At 45.3% G+C, this 21,727-nt stretch overlaps 1 protein-coding gene across 8 annotated transcripts in view; it reads right to left on the reverse strand.

The window, feature by feature from the left end:
- Positions 1 to 5,478, reverse strand: part of AUTS2 (activator of transcription and developmental regulator AUTS2) — a 785,653-nt gene extending 780,175 nt beyond the window's left edge. For 3 of the 8 annotated variants that reach the window (XM_068210119.1, XM_068210121.1, XM_068210118.1), the window contains exon 1: positions 4,318 to 5,477. In XM_068210119.1, the coding sequence (XP_068066220.1) occupies positions 4,318 to 4,608 (291 nt within the window). In that variant the 5' untranslated portion in view covers positions 4,609 to 5,477. Of the gene's footprint in view, positions 1 to 4,317 lie in introns of all 8 variants that reach the window. The other 5 variants (XM_068210122.1, XM_068210124.1, XM_068210126.1 and 2 more) reach the window with 4 other exon arrangements.
- Positions 5,479 to 21,727: the final 16,249 nt, after the last annotated feature.

The raw sequence follows: 21,727 nt of genomic DNA on the forward strand, positions 1-21,727 counted from the left end.
AAAGCAAATTCCTGCATTCAGATGCATACACAGAGCCACAGTGTCAGTGCACACAGACACACAACTGAGACCACAGGACCTTCAAAACCTTCCTGCTACTTGCACATTTTGTTTCTGTAGTGTCTCTGTTTTAAAGTCCAGATCAGCTGTTAAGCTTTACTCCATCTAGTCTCATACTATCTGTGCAACTTGTAAAAGTGCTGCAGCTAACATCTGCCTAAACCACACAAACACCATGGAACAATTGCCTAAAAATTACTTACACTAGGTGGATGGAATCATCTGACACAGAATTTGAAGCTCATTAAACAGCTCCTTGACAAATATTTGTCAGCATTTCTCATTTGTAATTAATTATACTGGGCTTTACCTGACGATAATTTAGCATGGTCTCAAAACAGACTAATGCCTGTGTGCTGAACAGAAATTAGCTCAGCAAATGCACACTGAGAAATTGTGACAGTTTTATGAAACAAGAATCTCCATTTAAATGCGAGTCCCCCGCTTCCCACCCCACTTCTATCTGTGCTTTATAAATATCTGTGTCCCATTTCAGGCTTGTCAGATGAGCTGCCTGAGTTGAAGCTAAACAAACATCTGCAGAAAAAAACTCATTACCTTACTCAGTGTTCAGAAAACCTGAAACCAACTGCTTATTCCACAGGGATGGTCAGAGCTGACTCAGGAAACATAAAGTACTTCCCAGGCTTTAAGCCATCTTAACATTCAGGTCAGATTTCCTTTCTCATCACAGCAAACCATCTTCACCACGGCACGTCAACAGCCATGTCACGTCAGTCTCCTGCCCAGACACCTCTGCACCAGGGGGTAGGAGGGAGACAAACATCTTCCTGAAATCTCACCTCACCAGAGAGCTCTGCAGAAGCCTCCTTGCCAGCACTGCCAGAGCACATCATGGAGAAAGTCACTCCAACTGATTGATTTACCCCATTCCCAGAAATGACCTTTCCCTGTCAAACTGGTGTCTAAAATGCCCACCTGGGTTTGGAGAACCTCATGCTATTATTGCTGGTAACAAACACACCAGCAGTGCAGCACAGGCTCCTCCAAGCTGGGAAAAGCCACTGGTCACACTAGCACAGGTACAGTGTGCCCGTGCCTTCCTGCTTTTCCAGGCTGGCACATTTGGGGAGCTCAGGGCAGCAATGTGTGAGTAACTGCTCTGCAGTGAGCCACAGAGCTGCTGTCAGTCCCAGCTTCAGGGGAGAAGCTGGTGAATCCGATCAAACTGTAGGACCACATCTCAGCTGCTTTACTACAGATTAAGGGCTGGTTTCTGAAGGTCAAGGTTCCAAAATGCTCCCCAGTGTAGGGGACAGGTCCCTATTGCACACAGCTACATTGAAGTCTTGCAAGGCCAGGCAAGGATCAGTCTGGCCACATCTGCGATGACACTGGAATTGCTCAACTGTCACTCCAAGAAGGAAAAAATCCACAGTGAGATCCCACTGTCTTCATTTAACTCCCTCTTCCTGTGTATTCCCCACACAAACATTAGAGACATCAAGGTACAGGGTGCCACAACGCAGAGACAGATAACCAGAAGCAGATGGCCTCTATTTCAACACCAAACAATTTACACTTGAGAAGTATGACAAGGCTACTGACACCTGGACAGAAAAGCAGTTCCCAGAGTGGGAGCTGGTTAAAGTTTTGCTTCAAGGGATGGGAACTTTTATCAACATAAGCATAACAGATTGGATGGCTCCTCCTGAAGTTATAGTGGCATGGGATCTGCGTTCTTGTGCAGCAACAGTGTCCCTTTGCCATCCACAAGCTTCTCACAACATGGTATTTTGCACAGGCTGGGCTTTTTCAGTCACCCCAACAAAAAGCAAAAGCATTTAGCAAAAGTCAGCTGAAATCAAGCTGTGTGGAAGTTCTTACTCCTTTTTTTGCAACTTGATACATAAGAAGGTCCTGGGTGACACCTCACACCCAGCCAACCCCCACCCCTGCAGCTGTAAGGTTGTCCCCAGAGGCAGAGTTCAACCTTGTCCCTCCACGGTGGCTGTCCCCTCCTGTGTGAGCCACCATCCACCCGTGTCCCCTCTTCTGAACCGTGGGCTTAGATCCTCCAGTGGGTGAAATGTTCTGCACGCTCCCCCTCGCAGTTTTTCACACCAAGCAGATAAAACACAGTCTCCACACCCTTTCAGCTGCACTAAGCCCAGGAAAAGGCTGAAGTTCAAGCACAAGGCATGGGCTCAGAAAGTCTTGTCTACATTCTGGGCACGAGTGTCTTCTGGAACCTGGGGGCAATCTCCATAGCCTCCAACGAGCTGGGGCAGACCCACAGTATGAATACCAGGACACCTCTCCATAGCACCCAAAGCTTCTTGACTCAACTCAAACCCATTAACACCTAAACATCTCACCAAGGCTGGGGCATCTCACTCCACCAGCCACTCACAACCTCCTCAGCAACACCAGGATTACAATAAAAACTTCAGGCTGCTGCATGCAACACACAGAGCAATTTCTGCCACACTGGGGCTGTGCCTTAGACACCTTCATCTCCCTCTGATCTTCAGAAACAAGTTTCTATACGTACACACGGAGCTGCAGGAAAAAGCACCTAACAACGATTTTGTGACATTATTCCTTAACGCAGCATGAAATCGTTAGGTCAAAACGTGCCACCTATCACATGAACATTAAAAGTATGTCAAGTCTCAGTGTGCAAGCTATTGTTTTATCTGAGCGTGCTATTAGCTGGCAGAACTGGGTAATGTATCTGTGCTCCTTTTTAGTGATACAGGATTATGAGAGGATGAAAGTAGTAGCCATGCTTGGCTTGGCAAAGAGTGCACAGCAATTATTTTCAAGTAGAAAATCAACAAATAAGAAGTGAAAAATAATAAAGACATTTTCTAAAATGCCTGACCAAGTTCTAAACTTGCTCTTCACTTCCTCTCCAAAAAGGACTACAGCCAAATTCTCGAGTCCTTATTCCCATAAAAATGCTTAATGACACAAACGAGGGCTTTGTTTGAGGAAAACCAGAATTTCGTCCGAAACAGAAGCATACAAATTTCTCTCCTGCCGATAAACACGTATTCACACTTTTGGTCTCCCTGGTCTGAGCAGGGCACTTGCAGATGGGCTCACCAGGTGAGAAATGGTGGATAAATTGAATCTGGACATTACCTCAGCATTTGCTCCTTATTGCTTACATGACTCTAACACCAACCATGTGGAGGTTTGTTGGAGTGAACAAATCCTCCCTTAATTACACCAGAGTAAGTTCTGTTGGAGGTATAGTGTGGATGGATACAGGTGTAACCAAGGACAAAATCTGGCTACAAAACAAGAAACAAATTAAACAAAAAATTACCCTGAAAATCCACTAAGTATTCCTGGCTAAATATTTAAACATCTTAAAAGCTACACAGATTTTTGGGGTTTTTTTTTCTTAACAAATCAGCTTCACCTCCAACATTTATTTTGACAGTTCATCATCGTTCCACTTGTGCCTCCAGTGCACGTAAACCCAAATAAATCCGCTTTTCACCACAGCAAACTTCTCCTGATCGGAACTTACAAACAACAAAGCCCTTCAAACACACAGGCTGGAGGTCCCCTTCCACGGCAGCATCACCACCGCGACCCTGGCTGGGCTGACAGCGGTTCCACGCTCGCGAGTGGGTGGGCGGAGGGAACACGGAGAGGCGCGGCCGGGCCGGGCGGAGGGAAGCGAACCCCCGCGGGGCTTCCCGGGCGTCGCTTCCCTCCGCCCGGCCCGGCCTGGGCTCTCCCAGCCCCTTCGTTCGCGCTGGGGCATGACCAGAGCCGCCCACCGCGGGGCCCACTCGTGACACGCCGGCAGGGAGCGCGGCAGGCCGGGCGCCCCCCGCCCGCAGCGGCGCCGCGAGCGCCCCGAGAAACACGCGCGGCCGCCCCCCCCGCGGCCCCGCGGACACGAGTGGGCGGCCCCGCCGGGCCACGGCGGCGCGAGAAAAGTTTGATCCGTGGGAGGGGAGGGGAGGGGAGGGGAAGCGCCGCCGGGGGACCGCGCACAACTCCCCGCTCCCCGCGCCGGGGGATGGCCCCGGCCCCGCCGCCCGCCGTGAGCGGCGCGCCGGGCTGCAGGTGTCGGCGGCAGGAGGGAGAAGGGAGGGCAGCGGGGCACCCCGGGGACGGGGAGGGGGCGGCGGGACCGCCCCCGCGGGCACCCCCGGCGGGCGGCCCTGGGACCGGGGTCACGGGCGGGAGGGGTGTCCGGGGGGCGCCGCGGGGGCTCCCCCGCCGCTGCCCCCACACAATGAGGCGCACACAAAGCGCCGCCGCTCCTACCTCCAGCGCCTCGAAAGTGACGAAGCTGGACATCGCGAAACCGTCGATAATGTCCTCTTCGGCCGAGGAGGACTCCCGCCGCTTCCTCCGGGGGGGCCGCGGCCGGGACGGCGGCGGGGGCCCATTGTCTTCCTTCTCCGAGCCCGAGGAGGAGAGCGCGGCGGCCCCGGGGCCGGCGGCCCCGCCGGCGGCACAGCCGCGCCGCCCGCCTTTGGCTCGCCGCTCCCGGTCGCGCTGGGACCGCGATCGCCGCTTCTTCCGAAGCCCGTTGCATCGCGCCGGGCCATCCATGTCTCTCGCCGGCTCTCCCTCTCGCTCTCGTCCCCCCCCGCCCCACCGCAGCCACAAATCCGGCTCCCCCGGCGGAATAACGGGGGAGGGAGGGAGGGAGAGAGGGAAGGAGAAAGGGAGGGAGGAGAGGACAGCAAGGGGGTGGGGGGGATGAAAGAATCCGAGTGCGGTTCCACCACCACCAGCAGCAAGCACCAAATGTAAGAGATTCCTATAAGCGAGCCAAGGAAAGTAATGGCTGATCTCAGGTCGCCTTTGTAAAAAAAAAAAAAAAAAAAAAAAAAAAAAAAAAAAAGCCACGGAGAAAAAGGAAAAAAAAAAAAAAAAAAAAAGCCTCACCAAGCAGGCAATAAATCAGAATAGCGGAATGCTTTGATCAAGTGGCTGGGAGGGCGAGGATCTTCGAAAGAGAGGAAAAAAGGTTGAGAAGAAGGGGGGAAAAAATAAAGAAAGGAGACCCGCTGGAAGGAGGGAGCTGAGAGTATTTCCTTGCACAAAATTTATTTTCTTTCTTCCTTTCCTCCCCAACTAAAAGAAGTTCCAGGGGGGGAAAAATATATATATGTAGATGTACAGAACTCCCTTTCTGTCTGCGTGTGTGTGTGTGTGTGTGTGTGTGTGCAGGGAAGGGTGCAGCCTTCCCCTCCCCACCAACACGCACTCCTCTCCCCCTCCTCCTTTATCTCCCTGGATCAAACACAATAATAATAATAACGATGCATCCAGATGCAATTTTCTCAGGCACCGACCAGGGATGGACTCGGGAGTGGAGATCAGATCCCAGCCCGGCCCCTCCAAAAACAAAACCAAACAATAAAAAGAAGAAAAAAAAAAGGAAAAAGAGAAAAAGGGGAGGAAAAAAGAGCCCCAAAACACGCCCACCCACCCCAGCTATTAATACGGATCAATCATGGCAAATTCATCGTATTAATTGTGGCGAGGAGGGGGGGTGCTGGTGCTGGTGACAATAGATCCGAGCGGAGGGGAGGCGGCCCCCGGGAGCGGCGGCGGCGGCCACAACAACCCGGCCGGTGGCCGGGGGCGCGGCGGCGCGGCGCGGCGGGCTCGGTGCCGCCCGGGCGGTGCCGGTGGCGGTGCCGGTGGCGGTGCCGGTGCCGGGGGGCGCCCGCCGAGCCCCGCGCGGGGCGGTCGCGGTGTCGCCCCCAGCGGCCGCGCGGCCCCGCGCCGCTCACGTGACCGCCGCCGCCCCGCCCGCTCCCCGCCCGGCGGCGCGCGAAATGCGGCGCCCCCGCCGCGCGAAATAAGTCTCGGGCATGCGCGGGGGGCCTGCGCGGTGCGGCGGGCGGCACGCGCTGTGGCACCCCCGCCCTCAGAGCGCCCCTCGCAGCGCCCTCACGGCCCGGCCCGGCCCGGCCCGGCCCCTCGAGCCGCGCAGGGATGGCCTCACGGGAACAGGCGGGGAGGGCGCGGAGTGCCCCTCTCTGGAGTCATTCCAAAGCCACCCTGGGTCACCTGCTCCGGGTGGCCCTGCCGTGGCAGGGGGTTGGGCTGGATGATCTCTAGGCGTCCCTTCCAGCCCCAGCTGTTCTGTGGTTCCGGCCCTTGTCCCCCTGCCCGGTCTCCTTCCCTCACGGTGCTCGTCCCTCACGAGACGCTGCCGCTGCCCAGCCTTGTGCTGGGTTGTGCTGCTGTCCCTGAGGGGAGCCCGCACCCCTGTGCCCCGGGATGGCGGCTGTGGCCCGTGCCAGGGTGACCCTCCGACAGGACTGGCGCGGATGCTGAGGCTGCGGGCAGAACAACTTGTGGCCGCCCACCTGCGGCTCACCTGCCCTTGGCTCTGCCCTTCCCACGCTGTGCCAGGCCTTCCGCCTGCATCAGCCCCGTCTTCATGTTCCCACCTCCATGCTATTAGGGCATATTGCCCGTGTCACCTCAGCAAAGAGGGCTGTGGAATGAACAAATTCGCTTTTTAAGCTGGTTCTTATGGTCACCCTTCTCACCTGGTGCTTCTGTCTCCTGCCCAGGGGAACCTACTGAGGGAAGAGGCATGGAAGGAGAAGGGCGTGTGGAGCTGTTTGGTCTGACTTTGGGGAGAAAGCATTTAGGAGCAGAGCCCTGGGGGAATCGGGACATTTGCTAGGAAGAGAGAAGGAGAGAGGAAGAGCAAGGAACAAGATGGAGAAGAAACCCCTGTGAAATCTCAATGTTCAGAATGTAGAAGAGGGGCTCTGGAAGCACAGCACTGGTTTTCCTCCATCTACCGGGTGATCGTGCTGTTGTGTAGTTTGAAATATATTGGGGGAGATTGGAAGGGCAGGTAGAAAAAGAAAAATCATTTAATACTCCTCTACAAAGAACCTTCTGTACAAGACAAGTCTGTCTCCTGTAGATGCTAATCATTCCTCCACTGAGATCCCCAGCAAGGGGAACACACACAGCCTGAGTGTATTTTTCCAATATTCTCCCTCTGGGCTGCTCTGACTCTCTGGGGATGAGGCTCTGCTTGACTGTATAATACGTTGTTTACTCTGATCCCTTAGGCCACCAATGGAGTAATTTTTTTTTAGTATGTTTTCTATGAGTATGGGGTGATTATGTGAAATAGTGGGAATCGGATACACCCTCTGTATCCAGAAGGCAAGTGACACCTTTGCCACCTCTCTGCACACCACACCTCCTGGACAGCACACAGTGACTTTTAAGCTGGTGTGAGCCAGAGGAGGAGGAAGCACAAAGCTGTCGGTAACCCGAGAGTGTGAGAGCGTGTACCTCACAGAAGGCCACGCTGCCCATTGCAGAGGCACATGGCTAGTTTTTAAACATTCTCAGATATCAGCCTAGAGACCATCTCCTAATCTGACCTTAGATCTCCCTGTTCAGATTTTTTTTGCTGTTTAACAAATGCATTTCTCTATCTTACTTTGGGTTCTTTTGTCTCATAGCTGCCTGCCAGTTCTATACAATGTGACTATACAGAAGCCGCACTGGTATTGCTGAAGTGTTGCAATTTCTGTGTACAGCGAGCTCAAATATTATAAGATCTCAGTCTGCTGAAAAATATTAAGCTGTGCTGTGTCAAACAACTGTTACCTGTTGGGTTTTTTTGAAAATAACTGTGTAATTTTCAGGGCAAAGTAATTGATTATAGTTTCCTGCATATCCATCACCATTAAAGTGACTTAAGAGATCTGTAGTCAGATACATTTCTGTAGACATTCATTGCATGGTTGAAAGTCTGCTCAGTCTGTTTTCTTCTTGAATGCATGTATGTGGATAACAGACATGATACGTGATTCATTTTGCATTCTTTGCAGAAACAAATCCCCAGACTTGCATGTCTATGGAAAAAAATAAGATTAAAACCCATCCATCTAACTCATCCTCCATTGCAAAACATTTTTGTTCTGTGTAATATTTATGGCAAGCATTAGAAATCACAGGTCACCTTCTTGGGTACAATACAGGTGAATTACCACTTTTCTGGGTCTGATCCAGCAGGAGCATTTCCACGAACCCTAATTGATTTGGGAGTACCAGACAGATCCTCAGGAAGTTCTTTCTCCAGTGCGCTCTTGCCTCCAGCTGAGTATTTCAAGTCATCTTAGCAGAAAGAATACCAAAGACCTCCACGCACATTTGTTCTTGGGCTGCCTGTTAGCTTTCCTCTAGAAATACATCTTGCCTGGCATCTGGTGTGAGAAAAGAGCACGCTTTTTCCCTCTTTTTTTTTTTTTTTTTCTTAGGCTCTGGTACCTTGCTGAGTCACTGTTTTTGAGGTTAATCACTAGTGTACTCAACTGGATGCTCAGTAATTAACACCCACGGAAAGGGTACTTCTCCAGCATGCAATAACAGACCTATAATCTTCTGATTTGAGACAGATATCAACAGCTTTCTCTTCCTAAATAACGAAGATAGAAAGGCTAACACAGACCAAAAGCAACAATTGCAATTTCCATGTCACCATTAGACATTGGAACAAAATAAAATTTGCAACCGTAAAAACACTAGAAGCCGTTTTCTTAGGACTAGCCCCTGGCATACCTAAATGAAAAGGGTATTTTGAACTAAGTTGAATATCAGGAGATAATTCATTGCTTGAGGAAAAGGCAAGAACCTTGCTTCTAGCAAGAGTAACTTGCACTGTGCTTTGGCATTAAGTTCCAAAGATGGAATTTTTAAGTTCAGTCCACATAGGAATCTCAGCAGAGGCAAATGTACCTTTCTGAGGTTATCATCCTTTTAGGAGATGGGTAGTTGAAATAGCAGAGTGTCTGTCTTGCAGACTATTATTTTTGTAGAAGGAGTTTGATCTGGGAACACAATAAAAACAAGAGAAATGGAGAAAAGAGCCTTTTTGTTATTGTTTCTACCCTGCTCATACAGTGCATTTATAAGAATAGCAAATGATGAGAACCAAAACTCTAATATAAAATAAAAGCCGGGGTGATTGTGTGGATGTCAGAGGAATTTAAAACAGTTCCATAAAACTAAACCAATTTTATCCAAATTGTATTGCTAATCAGAGAGGATTGTCTGGCTTCATTGCTAAGGGCTGCACCTGTTGTTTTAAAAGGTGTTTTCCTAGAAGGAGGTTGGAAACAGAAACAGTTATGGAAGAAGGAGCATCCAAAGTGAACCAACAAGGAAGAACAGAAACCTGTGGCCTTTAAAAAACCCAAATAACTCAAGACTAAAGATAAAGGCAGTACTAAAAGTAGTTAGTTGAAACCCAGGGGCAAGCAGGTTTCCAGAACAACCTCTAAAGAAAATACTCAGAGAAGAGACAATTGTTCCTTTCACAAATGAAGGAACTAACCCAGTCAGTGGAACTCACTGCCATGAGGCAGCTCTGAGGTCCAGAATAATGAGAACTCTCCAAGTAACCAGAATATTGGTTACAGAGTGGCTGAGGGGGATGTACATTTTAATGCCTCAGAACCTAAAACAGTTTCTAAAACAAAGCAGGAGACAGGAGACTGAACTGATGGACCATCAGCCTGATCCAATCTGCCGGGTCAGGGCTGGCACGCATCTGAACCTGTGTTCACTTCTCTGTGAAGTGAGTTTTAGTTCCTGTGTTTGGAGCAATCTGTCCTCACTGGTACCAGGAGATCAAGGGGCACATGAAAAAGTTGGTATATTAACTGGTCCTGAAAAAGTTGAAGTTTGGATTTTTGTAGCTGGTAGAAATAATTGTGTAATGGGCAGCTGTTTCTTAAAAATAGCTTAGAATTCAGGAAATTTGGGAACTTGGCAGGGTGGGGGGAGGCGGGAAGAAAAAGCTGGATGGCATCAGTGGAAGTACAGGTTTCCCCAGAAAAGATGAAAAACTAATTCATCTATATTTCTTGTTTCTCTAGTTAGTTATAATACAACTCTGAAGTATCTATGACTAATTTTATCAGGGGAAAAAAAAAGACAAATCAGACCATGCAGGGGATAAGAACTTCAGAGTCTTGATTTATTCACTCATGTGGATCTATAGTAATTTACAGGCGGGGAAAATGTGGTCCCTGGAGAACAGGTCAGTCATGAGCAATAAAGCTGTGTATGTTTATCATGTATGGCCAGATAAACTAAAGAATTTTTGGATCCTGCTGATTCCTTGGGATTTATTAAGAAACACCCTAAGCTGACTAAACCTGTGTTCCTAATTGCCTGAGATTCCTTATCTCACAGACTGAACATTGGTGAATGGCAGCATTCATAATACAGGGTAAAGCAGGTGTCCCTGGGTTTCTGGAAGCTCCATTTGAAAATGTGATTCCAAGTTCTGTGGATGGAAAAAATACTGTATTGATTGTGAAACTGTAAAGGATGGTGATAAATGGCAAGATCTGAGTTTGTGTCATTGTGGGTGGAGTATTCTGAAGGGTTTGATGCTGCAGCCCTGTTTTACTGAATATCTAATATCCAAAATATCAAATAAATAGTACATTAATGAAATTTGGAGACCACACTGGATTTGGATCAACCATGAATATTCACATTGGTGGAGGAACAAGTAGAAGATTTTCACCAAGAACAAGATTAAAAAAATAATAATAGAATAGAATCACAGAATCATTAACATTATAAAAGATCTCCAAGATCCCCGGGTCCAACCTTACACCAGTCACTGCCTTGTCAACCAGACCAGAGCACTGAGCACTTCAACACCTCCAGGGATAGTGAAGCCACCACCCTGCTGGGCAGCCCTTCCCAGTGCCTAACCACCCTTTCTGAGAACTTATTCCTGAGAAAGGTAGTTAATTATATTCACTGTGGAAACAAAGCACCAACTGCAAATTACAGTTCTTCGGTTAGCATCCTATGAAGTGGACTGATCTTCTAGGGTGAAATTCTGACCTCAGTTACATGTAAATGAGAAAACTATTATTTTCTTCAGGAAATTCATATGGGTTTACAATTTGATGATGGGATTTTTTTTTAATGTGACTTAGGACCTGCCCTTTGGTCCCTTCAAAAATTGTTCACCAAAGCATATTGCTAAGTAGGTAGCATGTCTCTGCCCTTAAAATTGGTCAGCTTTCATTACCAGAAAACACCAACTGTTTATAATTTAGTGATGCCGAGTTCAGATTGCAGTATTGCATGCTGTACCAGTTCTGCTGATATGTCACAGGAAACAACCAATTTACATCTTTCCTTTTCTCCCACCTTCACCAAAAAGCATGTAAAAGAAACACAAGAATGCATTTGTTCCACCATTTAAAATCAATGTTTAAGAGAAACTATGTTTTGGCCCAACACAGGTTATGATATAGAGAGAACTACACGAAATTTAATAGCCTGGGTTATCCAGAAGGTCAGACTACCTGATCCTGGTCTTTTCTGGCCTTTTAAGTCTACGAATAAATTAGAAACCTGATCTTTGAAAGTGTTAATTTCAGAGCAGTCTTTGTGAAAAGGGGTGGAGTAAAAGCCCTAATGAATTACATCCTCTTCCAACATTCATTTTTCTCCCTGAGAAATGGTTTCTTTTGAAAAACAGTGTTTAGTTCCCCATCTTCTAAATTACAAAAAAATTATATCTCTTTATGTCTTACACTGTACTGTGTGCCAGCACAGCAATTATTAAAGCATTTTTATTGATATTACACAGCTCTCTAAGAAATGTGAATTAAATTTATCATGAAAATTGATTTTTAATGACAACTCAAGTTTACATTTCTGAAGTTCATACTTTTCCACTATTTTTCGTTGGCACTAGAGTAGTACAGCTACAATACCTTTATTTGTCAGAAATTGATTAGGAAATATCCTGTAGTTTACTCACATTTATCAGTGTGATTCTGCTGATGAAAACAATGAAGTTTTCTGTTGGAGTTCATCTGCAGAGATCAGAAGTGAGCTAAGTGGTCCAAATCTGCACACCCAAGTACCTGAAGTCCCTCATCTGCACTTAGGCATTTATAAGACTGTCTTGATTTTTAAAGCTGTTGAATGGGCTCAGCTTTCATTCTGGTTTTATGAGACTTATGGGACACCCATCCCTGGAATCAATCTGTCATCCTCTCCTCTTTTTTCCTATATATTATCTTTCCTTATTACTAATGACATGCTGAAGGTAACTTCTGGATTAGCAGCCTGAACATGGCTCTGGATGCTAACCCAGTTACACTGCAGGGAATGCTGCTTTTTATTCTGCCTGGTTCTCCAGCTGCTCCCGATGGAGAGAGAATTTTCTGGGCTTGTTGTATTGGTGTGTTTTGATGAAAACAGTTGTCTGACACAGAACATGCAGGAGCAGAGTCTGGGCTCACAGCATGACTAGGTGTCCTCTGGCCTTAAGTAATCTCAGGACAGAAAAGTACAATGTGAAATCAAATGCAATTATTGACTACTCCAAACAACATTACACCAACTGAGCATCAAGTGTGCTTAGTGTTCAGGTAGAAGGAAATTAGGGCTGTATTAGTGTAAGTTACTGTGCATAAAACCCTCAGCTTGGCAGAAATGTCACTTGTGCATCTCTAGAGTTGTTGAATTTCTCACTTATGCATCTCCAGAATCATCATATTTCTGTAAGACATACCAGTGCAGGAGCTGGGGGGAGGCTTGGCTTGTTTTTCATTGGCTGGCTGGGGAAGGATTATTGTTTGCTGTTAAAAATGATCCCAAGCAAACTTTTACAAGGTCTTCAGTGACTAATAAAACCTGAGTCTTTGAAAATGCACTACAACTCAAGTTGTTGTTTAGAGATAATTCTCTTCAATCCAGATGCTTCCATCTGAAAGTGCAGTGCAGAGAAAAGAAGAAGGGAGAAGGAAATTTGATGGAAAGTCCCAGAAAGTAAAGGGAGAAGAAATCTGCAATTTCTCTCATTTTAACATGTCATGTGCTGAACTTGGGCACTGAGGAAGTCCCCTGGCCAGTGTGCTTACCTGTGCTGAGATCTGGGAGGAGGATAGTCCTGTCCTGGCTGGGTGGGGTACTGACACATTGGAATCTCTTCTGGAAGGTGATCTCAGACACAGTGAGGCTATCTTGTTCTTGGTATAATCTCTGTAACACTCCATGATCATAGGTGTGTGAAAGTGCCTAGGAAGAGCCTGTCTTTACAGGAGTGCTCTGAGATTCAGGCAGAGGATTTTGATCATCCTCAGCTAGTTTGGCATATTCTGTAGCTATAAAGGGCAGTAAAATCCTTTCCTCTGTGGATTATATTGTGTATTTCCAGACATTCTTTTACCTCTTCCTAGACTCAGACCCAAAGGCATGTTCATGAGCAAATGAGTGAGACAAGGGGTGGAGGCATTTTCTCACAGTCCTGCAAGATGTGGTATGGCTGCTGCTCCTACAATGATGCAGCATCTCCCTCCAGGGAGGAACGAACATATTTTCCTGCCCTCCCATCTCTTGGGTTTTTAATCTCATTTTTTCCAATCTTTATGCCCTTCTACTTGTGCTCTCTTGCATCTTGTTCATGACCACTCGACTTTGCACTTTGTTCTGGAGAAATGGAGATTACAGCCATCTCTGGAAAAGCAAGTTTGTTTGTTTGTAAGCAATAAATCATGACTGGCAGCCTTGTGTCAGGGGACACCAAATCCTTCTAACTATTCAAGATAACTGGAAATCTAAGGCACCTTTAAAAATCCCAGAATGGTATGGGTTAGAAATGACCATAAAGCTTATCTTGTTCCACCCCCTGCCATGGGCAGGGACACCTTCCACTATCCCAGCTTGCTCCAAGCCCATCCAACCTGGCCTTGGACACTGCCAGGGATCCAGGGGCAACCACAGCTTCTCTGGGTAACCTGTGCCCAACCTACAGATCTGATAATATTCTGCAGATAGTGTACAAGCAGCCTTGATATTTACAGAACTTCACTGATAATGTCTCATTGTTTGCTTGCCCAAATCTAAAATATCCCATCAGCAGACACTGTATATATTCTGTTCTGAGAAGGCAATCCCTTTTTATCTTCCATGAATTTGAAAATACACCACGCTCCTTGAACAGAAAATAAAAATAATAATGAGGCAGGCACAAGCAGTATAAATCAATATAGCACTATTGATGTCAACAGAGCTATGCAAATATATACTCACTGAGGATGACACATAAAATCAAGCCCTAACTTTATATGGAAAAAGATAGAAACTACAGCAGCAGTATTAACTACACTTTCCAGCTATGCTCAAAATGGATTTTGGAATAAGTCATAGTTGTAATAAGTAATTTGAGAGGGTTGTGAATTCTTCTGTGAGCTTGTTGCATCAGGAGACAGAAGAAAAATCAAAGCACAGGCTTGCAAGTAATATTCCCCCCTGATATTAACAATAAAACTGTAACACTTCTTGGTTTTAAATAACAATTCTAACCAGGTTTTTCAGGTTGTTGTAAATTCTGCTGTGCCCCAAAGAGTCAGGGTTGCAAAGTGCCATAAGAGAAACCACTACAGGTAAGTGATTTCCATCAGCATTGGTCAGCTTTAGAGTTTTACTGAAAACATCATTATTACAGAAATAATTTCTGGCTGCAATGAGCATTGTGGTCATACTGCAGGGGAAGTTCCCAGTGAGGGGATAAAGATCCTAAAGACTAAACACCAAACATACCAGTGTCATTAGTGCATTGCTACTCTTCTTAGCAGAAGAAGATGTTGGATTCACACAAAGCTGTGGTGGTGACAGAACAATAAATCTTTTCATTAATCTGCCAGTCCAACACTAGTTTACCAGCACAAGACTTACCATATGTGTGAAGCCACTCTGTGATCTGATGAGCTCCTCCTGACTCTGAGGTTCTCTACTGTCAGAACTGACCACAGAAATGAGTAAACAAAGGGTAAACAAAGCAAAGAACACAAGAAAGATTATTTAATAAATCAACATCTTAGAAATTAATGCATGCAACTACCCCAGAAGTTCATGTAACAAAACTTGTATGAGTTAAATATTCACCTAGTATTCATTTCACAGATGGAATTACACCTCATGCACATTAAGAGAGATAATTACTGCAACACCAAGATCAGCTTGGCTCCTGTATCCTGAAAAGAACAAAAAAGAAAAAAAATCATTGCTGCAGAAAACTGTAGAAGTGTTAAAAGGCTCAAAAGGGTGTTCAACTAGTAGACAATTTTAAGTAAAGCTAATAAAACATGGCCACTTCATTATTCATTCATGAGAAAAGGCTGAGTTCAGACACTGTGTTTCAGTGGAGAAGCTGCTCTATAATATCCTCTCTTGATCATCATTCCCACAATCTCCATACACATCTTGTTTGTGTAGCAATTCTTTCAGTGCACTGAAGATCAACCAGCACAGGGAAGTCAAAAAGAAATCCCCACTGTTTTAATAGACTTTAAATCCAGTCTTGATCACCATCTTCCCAGTTCTGGGATGGAGCACTGCACAGTACAGAACCTCATGCTGACAGCATTCTGCTTTCCAGGGAATAACCTCTCCCTTGTTTCCCTGAATCCTTACAAAAATCCTGGGTCTGCTCCTCATGGGTTCAGTTGCAAGATTGTCTTTGCCTTTAATTTGCAGCAGTACTGGAAGATCAGATGAAAAGCCACATCAGGAGATTTATGATCTGTTTTCTGGCTCTGGTTCTGATACATGCCGTGAATAATGGTGTGCAAATTACTCCAGTCATTTGTTCTTCACTCAGATGGTCATGGAAACAGGGATGGAATTAATTTCCCTGTTTGCAAAGTGCCTTGACACCACTCACAAGAGCACAGGTGAGCCAAGGATGTGGCTCTGAGGACAGGATTCCTCAGGCACAGAGGGCTACGCTGAGCAGAGGCTTCCAGAGTCAGACAGTTTGGATACAATCTGTGGGAATTTTCATAGGCATCCAGATCACCAAGACAAGTTTAAAATATCATCTTTAAGCATCATCAGTCATAATCACTCCAGCATTTTGCACCAGTCATCTTCTCATGCATAGCCAGTTCACCACTTTCTCTTTGCATTCTTCCTGCCTCTTTTCAGGCAGAGCCCTTCGAGTGTAACCTCCTGTCATATGAGGAAAACACCAAATAGTTAAATAAACAAGGAGCATCAGGGTCCATTGAAGAAAGAGTTTGATGGGGCAGAAACTAGTTTATAATTTTACTGATCTGATGCACCTTATTTTCATCTTCTTCTGCTGTCAGAGTGTTGTTGCCTTTTAAAATTCAATCCCTTGATTTGACATTTTCTCCTGTCCTCCCTGCCACTTGCTAAAATTACTCTTTCACTTTCCAATGCAGATTTTTTTTTTTCCTGGACTGAAATTTACTTGTAATTTCTCAGAAAAATAAAATTCCCTTTTAAAAAACAAATGCCATGGATAATTGAAGGGGAAAGGGGAGGAAAATAGGAGAGGGAGGATTATTGCTTGTAAAGGCACAGTTGAGGTAATAAAGGAAAACAGCAAGTTCAAGCTGTAAGGGTTGGTCAGATATCTCCAACACCAGACAGAGGGGATCATGACCCCCTTGAGGTGGGTGTACTTGTGCAAGCAGTGGTCCTTGCTTGGGGTCATTGCTTCTGTAGTCTGTCTCAAATCAAAGAATAGCAGCAATAGCTTAATCAAAAGCAAATATGGACCATTAGATCGTGAAAGAATGGTATATAGACCTTTACAGCACACCTTAGAAAGTTACAGTAGTAGGTGGATCAAGGACCAGCCTTTGAAGGTCCCTTTCACAGAAGAGCTGTGTCCCAGCCCTGGGGCACCACAGAGCCATGGAACAAGTTGGGTTGGTAGAGACCTTTAAGATCATTCAGTGCAGCTGTTCCACACTCACAGAATCATAGAATCCCAGAATGGCTTGGGTTGGAAAGGAACTTAAAGACCATCTCCTTCCACCCCCTGCCATGGGCAGGGACACCTTCCACTGTCCCAGGCTGCTCCAACTGGCCTTGGGCACTGCCAGGGATCCAGGGGCAGCCACAGCTGCTCTGGGCACCCTGTGCCAGGGCCTGCCCATCAACCAATTGCTGGTACTACATGCACTGAATTTCTCTGGGAACACCCCAGCTAACCGGAGTATGGAAATGCTAGACACACTTCCAGTAGGAAACACCTTTTCTAACATTGTAACTTAATAGGGCTTTGTTATTTCAGCCAACTGCAAAATCAGAACATGACTCAGTAACCTGACAATGTTATCTTGTCAAGATCCCAATTTGTTGACTGTTGGAGGTTTTTCCTTCTGTTTTCTATCTGCTTTCAGTTTATCCTCAATTCTCTTTTTGTTTCCCTGTGTATTGATTTGCAATTTTCCTTTCTGCTTTTCACATTTCACACACTTAGATTGCAGTGATTTGGCTTCTTTTCTTCCTTCACTGGTATTTAATACGTGCATTTGTCTCCATGCTTAAACATGTGGAGTCTCAATATCTTATCAGCTTCTCAGAACTCCTACCAAGACTCTTCTGTTGTTTTTGCTTGGGTCACACTAATGGTGTTCTAGCAGCTAAATGTTGGGACCTCTTTTCAACTAAAATTACTCAAACAAAAAAAAGCAGAGTGACAGGGGTTCCTTTGATAACTCCTCTGGTCTTTAAGCAAGTTCACAGGCTCAGAGATTACAGCCATATTTATAGCACTGCTGAAGAAATGTTAGGGGTTTTAGCAGAAAGTCTTATTCCTTTATTTATTATTAACATATTAACATAAAGGGAAGTATAAATGCAGGAGTGTGAAATACGATTGTCACTGGGCTCAGCATTTCAAATGGATGCAATATTCATGGGCAACAGCTCAGGAAAGAGAGGGTGCAGCTGTCTCCAGGCCTAGGGTTTAACACAGAGCAGCTGGGCTTGCACAGGCCTTTCCATGCATCAAACTTTGAGCTGCTCTCCAGATGCTTCATGAGCGATGTCAGCTTCTGGCACAGCATTTTTTGGGACTGTGGGACACTGCCCACCCTTCTGTGTCTGTCTTGCCCTCAGCCATGGGCATGAATTGCAGCCCAGAAGGGAAGGCATCACAGCTCCTCTGCATAGTGCCTCCCAAGGGGCTAAATGGTGTTTGTGGTGTCCTGCAGTGCAGCTTGTACCCAGCACCACGGCTGGAGGGGGAAATGTACCTCCTCCTCCACCCAGGACGGCAGTCAGGAAGCTGCTGCATGCTGTGAGGTATGTAGTACCAAGCATTTAAAACAAGGTTATGGTAAAAGCTAATCTACATCCATTTAACCTTGCTGCCATGAGAAATCCCATTTCATAGAATCCCAGACTGGTTTGATTGGGAGGGACCTTAGAGATCATCCCACTCCACCCCCTGCCATGGGTAGGGACACCTTCCACTAGAACAGGTTGCTCCAAACCCTGTCCAATCCATCCTTAAACACTTCCAGGGATTTCAATATTTGAATCTATGTGATTAATCTGAAGCAAAATTTCCAGTGTACAAATTGGCATGGGCTGGACCTACAGTCCAGGCTGAATTATTGGAGGTGTTCAAGAAACAACGGGACGTTTCTTTTTCAATTAGAACAACTGCATGTAGCACTCAGTGCTCTGGTCTGGTTGACAAGGTGGAGATTGGTGCAAGGCTGGACTTAATGATCCTTGGAGGTCTTTCCCAATTTAAATAAGTCTGTGCTTCTGTGATTCTATGATCCCCTCACTGCATTAAGAAGAAGTAGTCCATCAGGAGAAATGCAGTGCACGCCTTTGCTGAAAGACTGTGAGTGGCTGAGGTACCTCTTAGATTGCCATGACCTCAGGAGAAGCATGAGTTTTATCCAGTCTTGTTTTGGTCCTTTTATAATCATAAGTTGTTACTTTTGTTCAACACCTTCATTTAGTTATTCTGATAGTTTCAACTAAAAATGAAACAGGCAGTTTCAATGAGATCTTGGCTTTGTAGACTAGGATATGATTGGCTCTTACCTCAAATATTTGTTGTCCAACTCCAGTATTTCTAGGATGACAGCAGCTGAAGACAAGTGGCTGTTCAGTAATCTCAGCTTTTAAATAATAGCAGGAAAAAGACATTAGCCTTCAGCATTTTGAAAAATATTTCTACAAGCCTATCGTATGTAGTATACGAATCACATCCTTTCACATTCAGTTGTTCAATAACATAGTTTTCATAAATCAGCCTGTGATTTTTCTGGTTGTTGCCTTGATTTTAGAAAATTTGGATTTCAGAGTTTTGAGCATATTAAATATCTATATCAGTAATTACTGAAAATCCATTTTTTTAAAGAGTGATTTTTGAAATGGATATGAAATCAATTTACCTATGTCAAGTCTCAGAAAATTAATCCTTTGTTCACAGAGTTAGTAGAAAATTTGGGGAGGATTTGCTGTGCTCATCATACAAATGAGAGTTAATAGCTGTTTTGAGCACAGTGCAGAGCTGCAGAAGATCCTGATGATCTGTATTACAAAGAGCTTTGGGTCAAACAACATGAATTATTATGTTGGGTTGGTTTTTTTTTTTTTTTTCTTTTTCATTATTCAAATCCTGATAGGCAGTATGAGAAGTTGCATTTTTCCAGGAAGCTCTTTCAGAAACACTTCAGCCATTGCTCTCCATGGAAGGAGCTGTTGTTTTCTAGGAGCAATTCTCCATCAGTGGGGTGTAAACACAGCTCCAGGGTTGGAAGATTGGCTACACTAAGATTGTGAATAACAAAGTTTTCACAAGATGATTTATTGACTGATTAATCATTTTTTCCCCAGAGTAGAAAAGATTATTCCACCCAATTTCATCTTGAAGAAAACCAGGAAACCTCTCTTGTACAAATCTAGAACACCCCTTTTTGTCAGTGTGTGGGAGCACTGGGAACACTGCCACTGCCTCTGCAGTTCACAGTACTTCTGGAGAGCTTCTGCAGAGAAACTTTTTTCCTCCAAAGAGCTGGATGCTCCTGAGGAGACAAGCTGATCCTTCCAGAGCTTGGGAGTGATATAATAGTGGGAATAAATGAGCAAAAATAACCAACCTTGAAACAACCAAAATCTGGGGAAAGCCAGGACTGGACTTTTGTTGATGTCATAAGCAATTATGATGTAAAAATCAAGAGCCAGTGGCAATATAACAAGACCAAAAATAATCTCCAAGCACAATACTGTACATTTTAGACAATCAAAATTACAACCCATGGGAGTACAAGATTAATTAAACTGTGACAGAAGACAGTATTTTCAAAATTGAGTGAGATTATATACTTTGAAGAATCCTGAATGATATAAATGACATCAAATTCGGGAATGCCAGCTCTTTCAGATTTATTGATCTGCAATGTCAGTCTCTCTATTTGCTTTACTTAACTGGCTATGCTGCCTGCCTGTAGACAAAAGAAAAAAAAAAGGAGAAAAATAATAAGGCAAAAAACAAGTGGTTCATAAAGCATACCCAAGTTGAACAGGGCTGTGTTTTCTCCTCTTCTGCCCTTTCTCTAATATCCCTTCCCTCCCCCTCAAGCTCTGTTTCTCACTAGGGGTTGATGAAGGCTGGTCTGTGGTCTTTTTTTGTTATTGTTACAGTTTTATTAGGAGTTCAGTTCCTCCAATATCTGAAATTCTGTGATAGCTGGAGAATAAGTTAAATGTGACCCTACATAAAATAAGAGACTTGAGTAACTACAATAGGAAGAGATTTACAATCTGTGTAAAGCTTTGTGGTGATGTTTTTTGTTGACACTTAATTTCACTTCTGTTTCTGGACTCACGTTTTCCTGTATTAAACCTTCACCTAGATTCTCCCTTCTGGACTGGAGGAGTTGGATAGTGTATTTCTTGAGATACCCCACTGAGGAATGAACATGTGAGTGGTTTGGCTGAATCACTGGAGCCCAGGGGAAAAGTCTGGGGGCAGAAATCCCAGATGATGGGACAAGGTGGGAGCTGTAATCACCCAGGCAAAGCACTGACCTGCAGAAAAGTAACTGCAGAGACAACAACAAGTCAGGGCAAATTGTCCTCACATCCCACCTGGAAGGTTTCACTCAATGAGTTTACTCTCAGCTCTCAGTAAGGATGCCGTAGCACTTCTAGTAAAAACAGAACAGATCTTTGCCTTTTAAAAAAGAGGTTCCCTCACCCATCTTCTCCTTCCATCACCCTTTAAAGAGCTGTCAAGCAGCAGGTTTTATTTTTGCTGAATCCAAGTTTAGAGTGTGAAGAAACAAACCAACCAGGGACACATTTAAGAGAGACTCCACATTTTCTGCATGGTGCACAGGCAAACCAACCTCCCTCTGAACACCTACATGCACCACCATCTTTTCTTCCTACCCCTCTCTGAGCTGAGTGGCACCTGAACCAGTTATGTTCTGGCAATAGAGAAAATAAAACAATATTAAATATAATAAATTAATAAAGCACCATGTCAATAAATGTTAATAAAGTACCATGTGGCTCCCTCCATTCCATGGGCCAGATTCCCACAGAGATTCTCCTTGCAGGGACACAGTGGGTGCCTCATTCTTCTTGCTCCCCTGCCTGTGTCCACTCCCTCCCTCTCCTCCTTATCAGAGCAGGTGTTCCAGGGCTGCAAACACTCCGTTTTACATGTGCACAGTAGCAAGTACAGTGCAATTCCTGCCCTCAGGCACTCACACAAAACAAATCTTAAAAGGAGTATCATGTTTTTGCCTCTCCATATGGCTTTGTGTGGGACATGGCTGGCTCTGGGCTCAGCTTGGCCACAACCATCTTCCCTGTACAAACAAGCCAGAGGAAAGCA

Source organism: Anomalospiza imberbis, chromosome 20 (genome assembly GCF_031753505.1).
Source record: "Anomalospiza imberbis isolate Cuckoo-Finch-1a 21T00152 chromosome 20, ASM3175350v1, whole genome shotgun sequence".
Lineage (NCBI taxonomy): Eukaryota > Metazoa > Chordata > Aves > Passeriformes > Viduidae > Anomalospiza > Anomalospiza imberbis.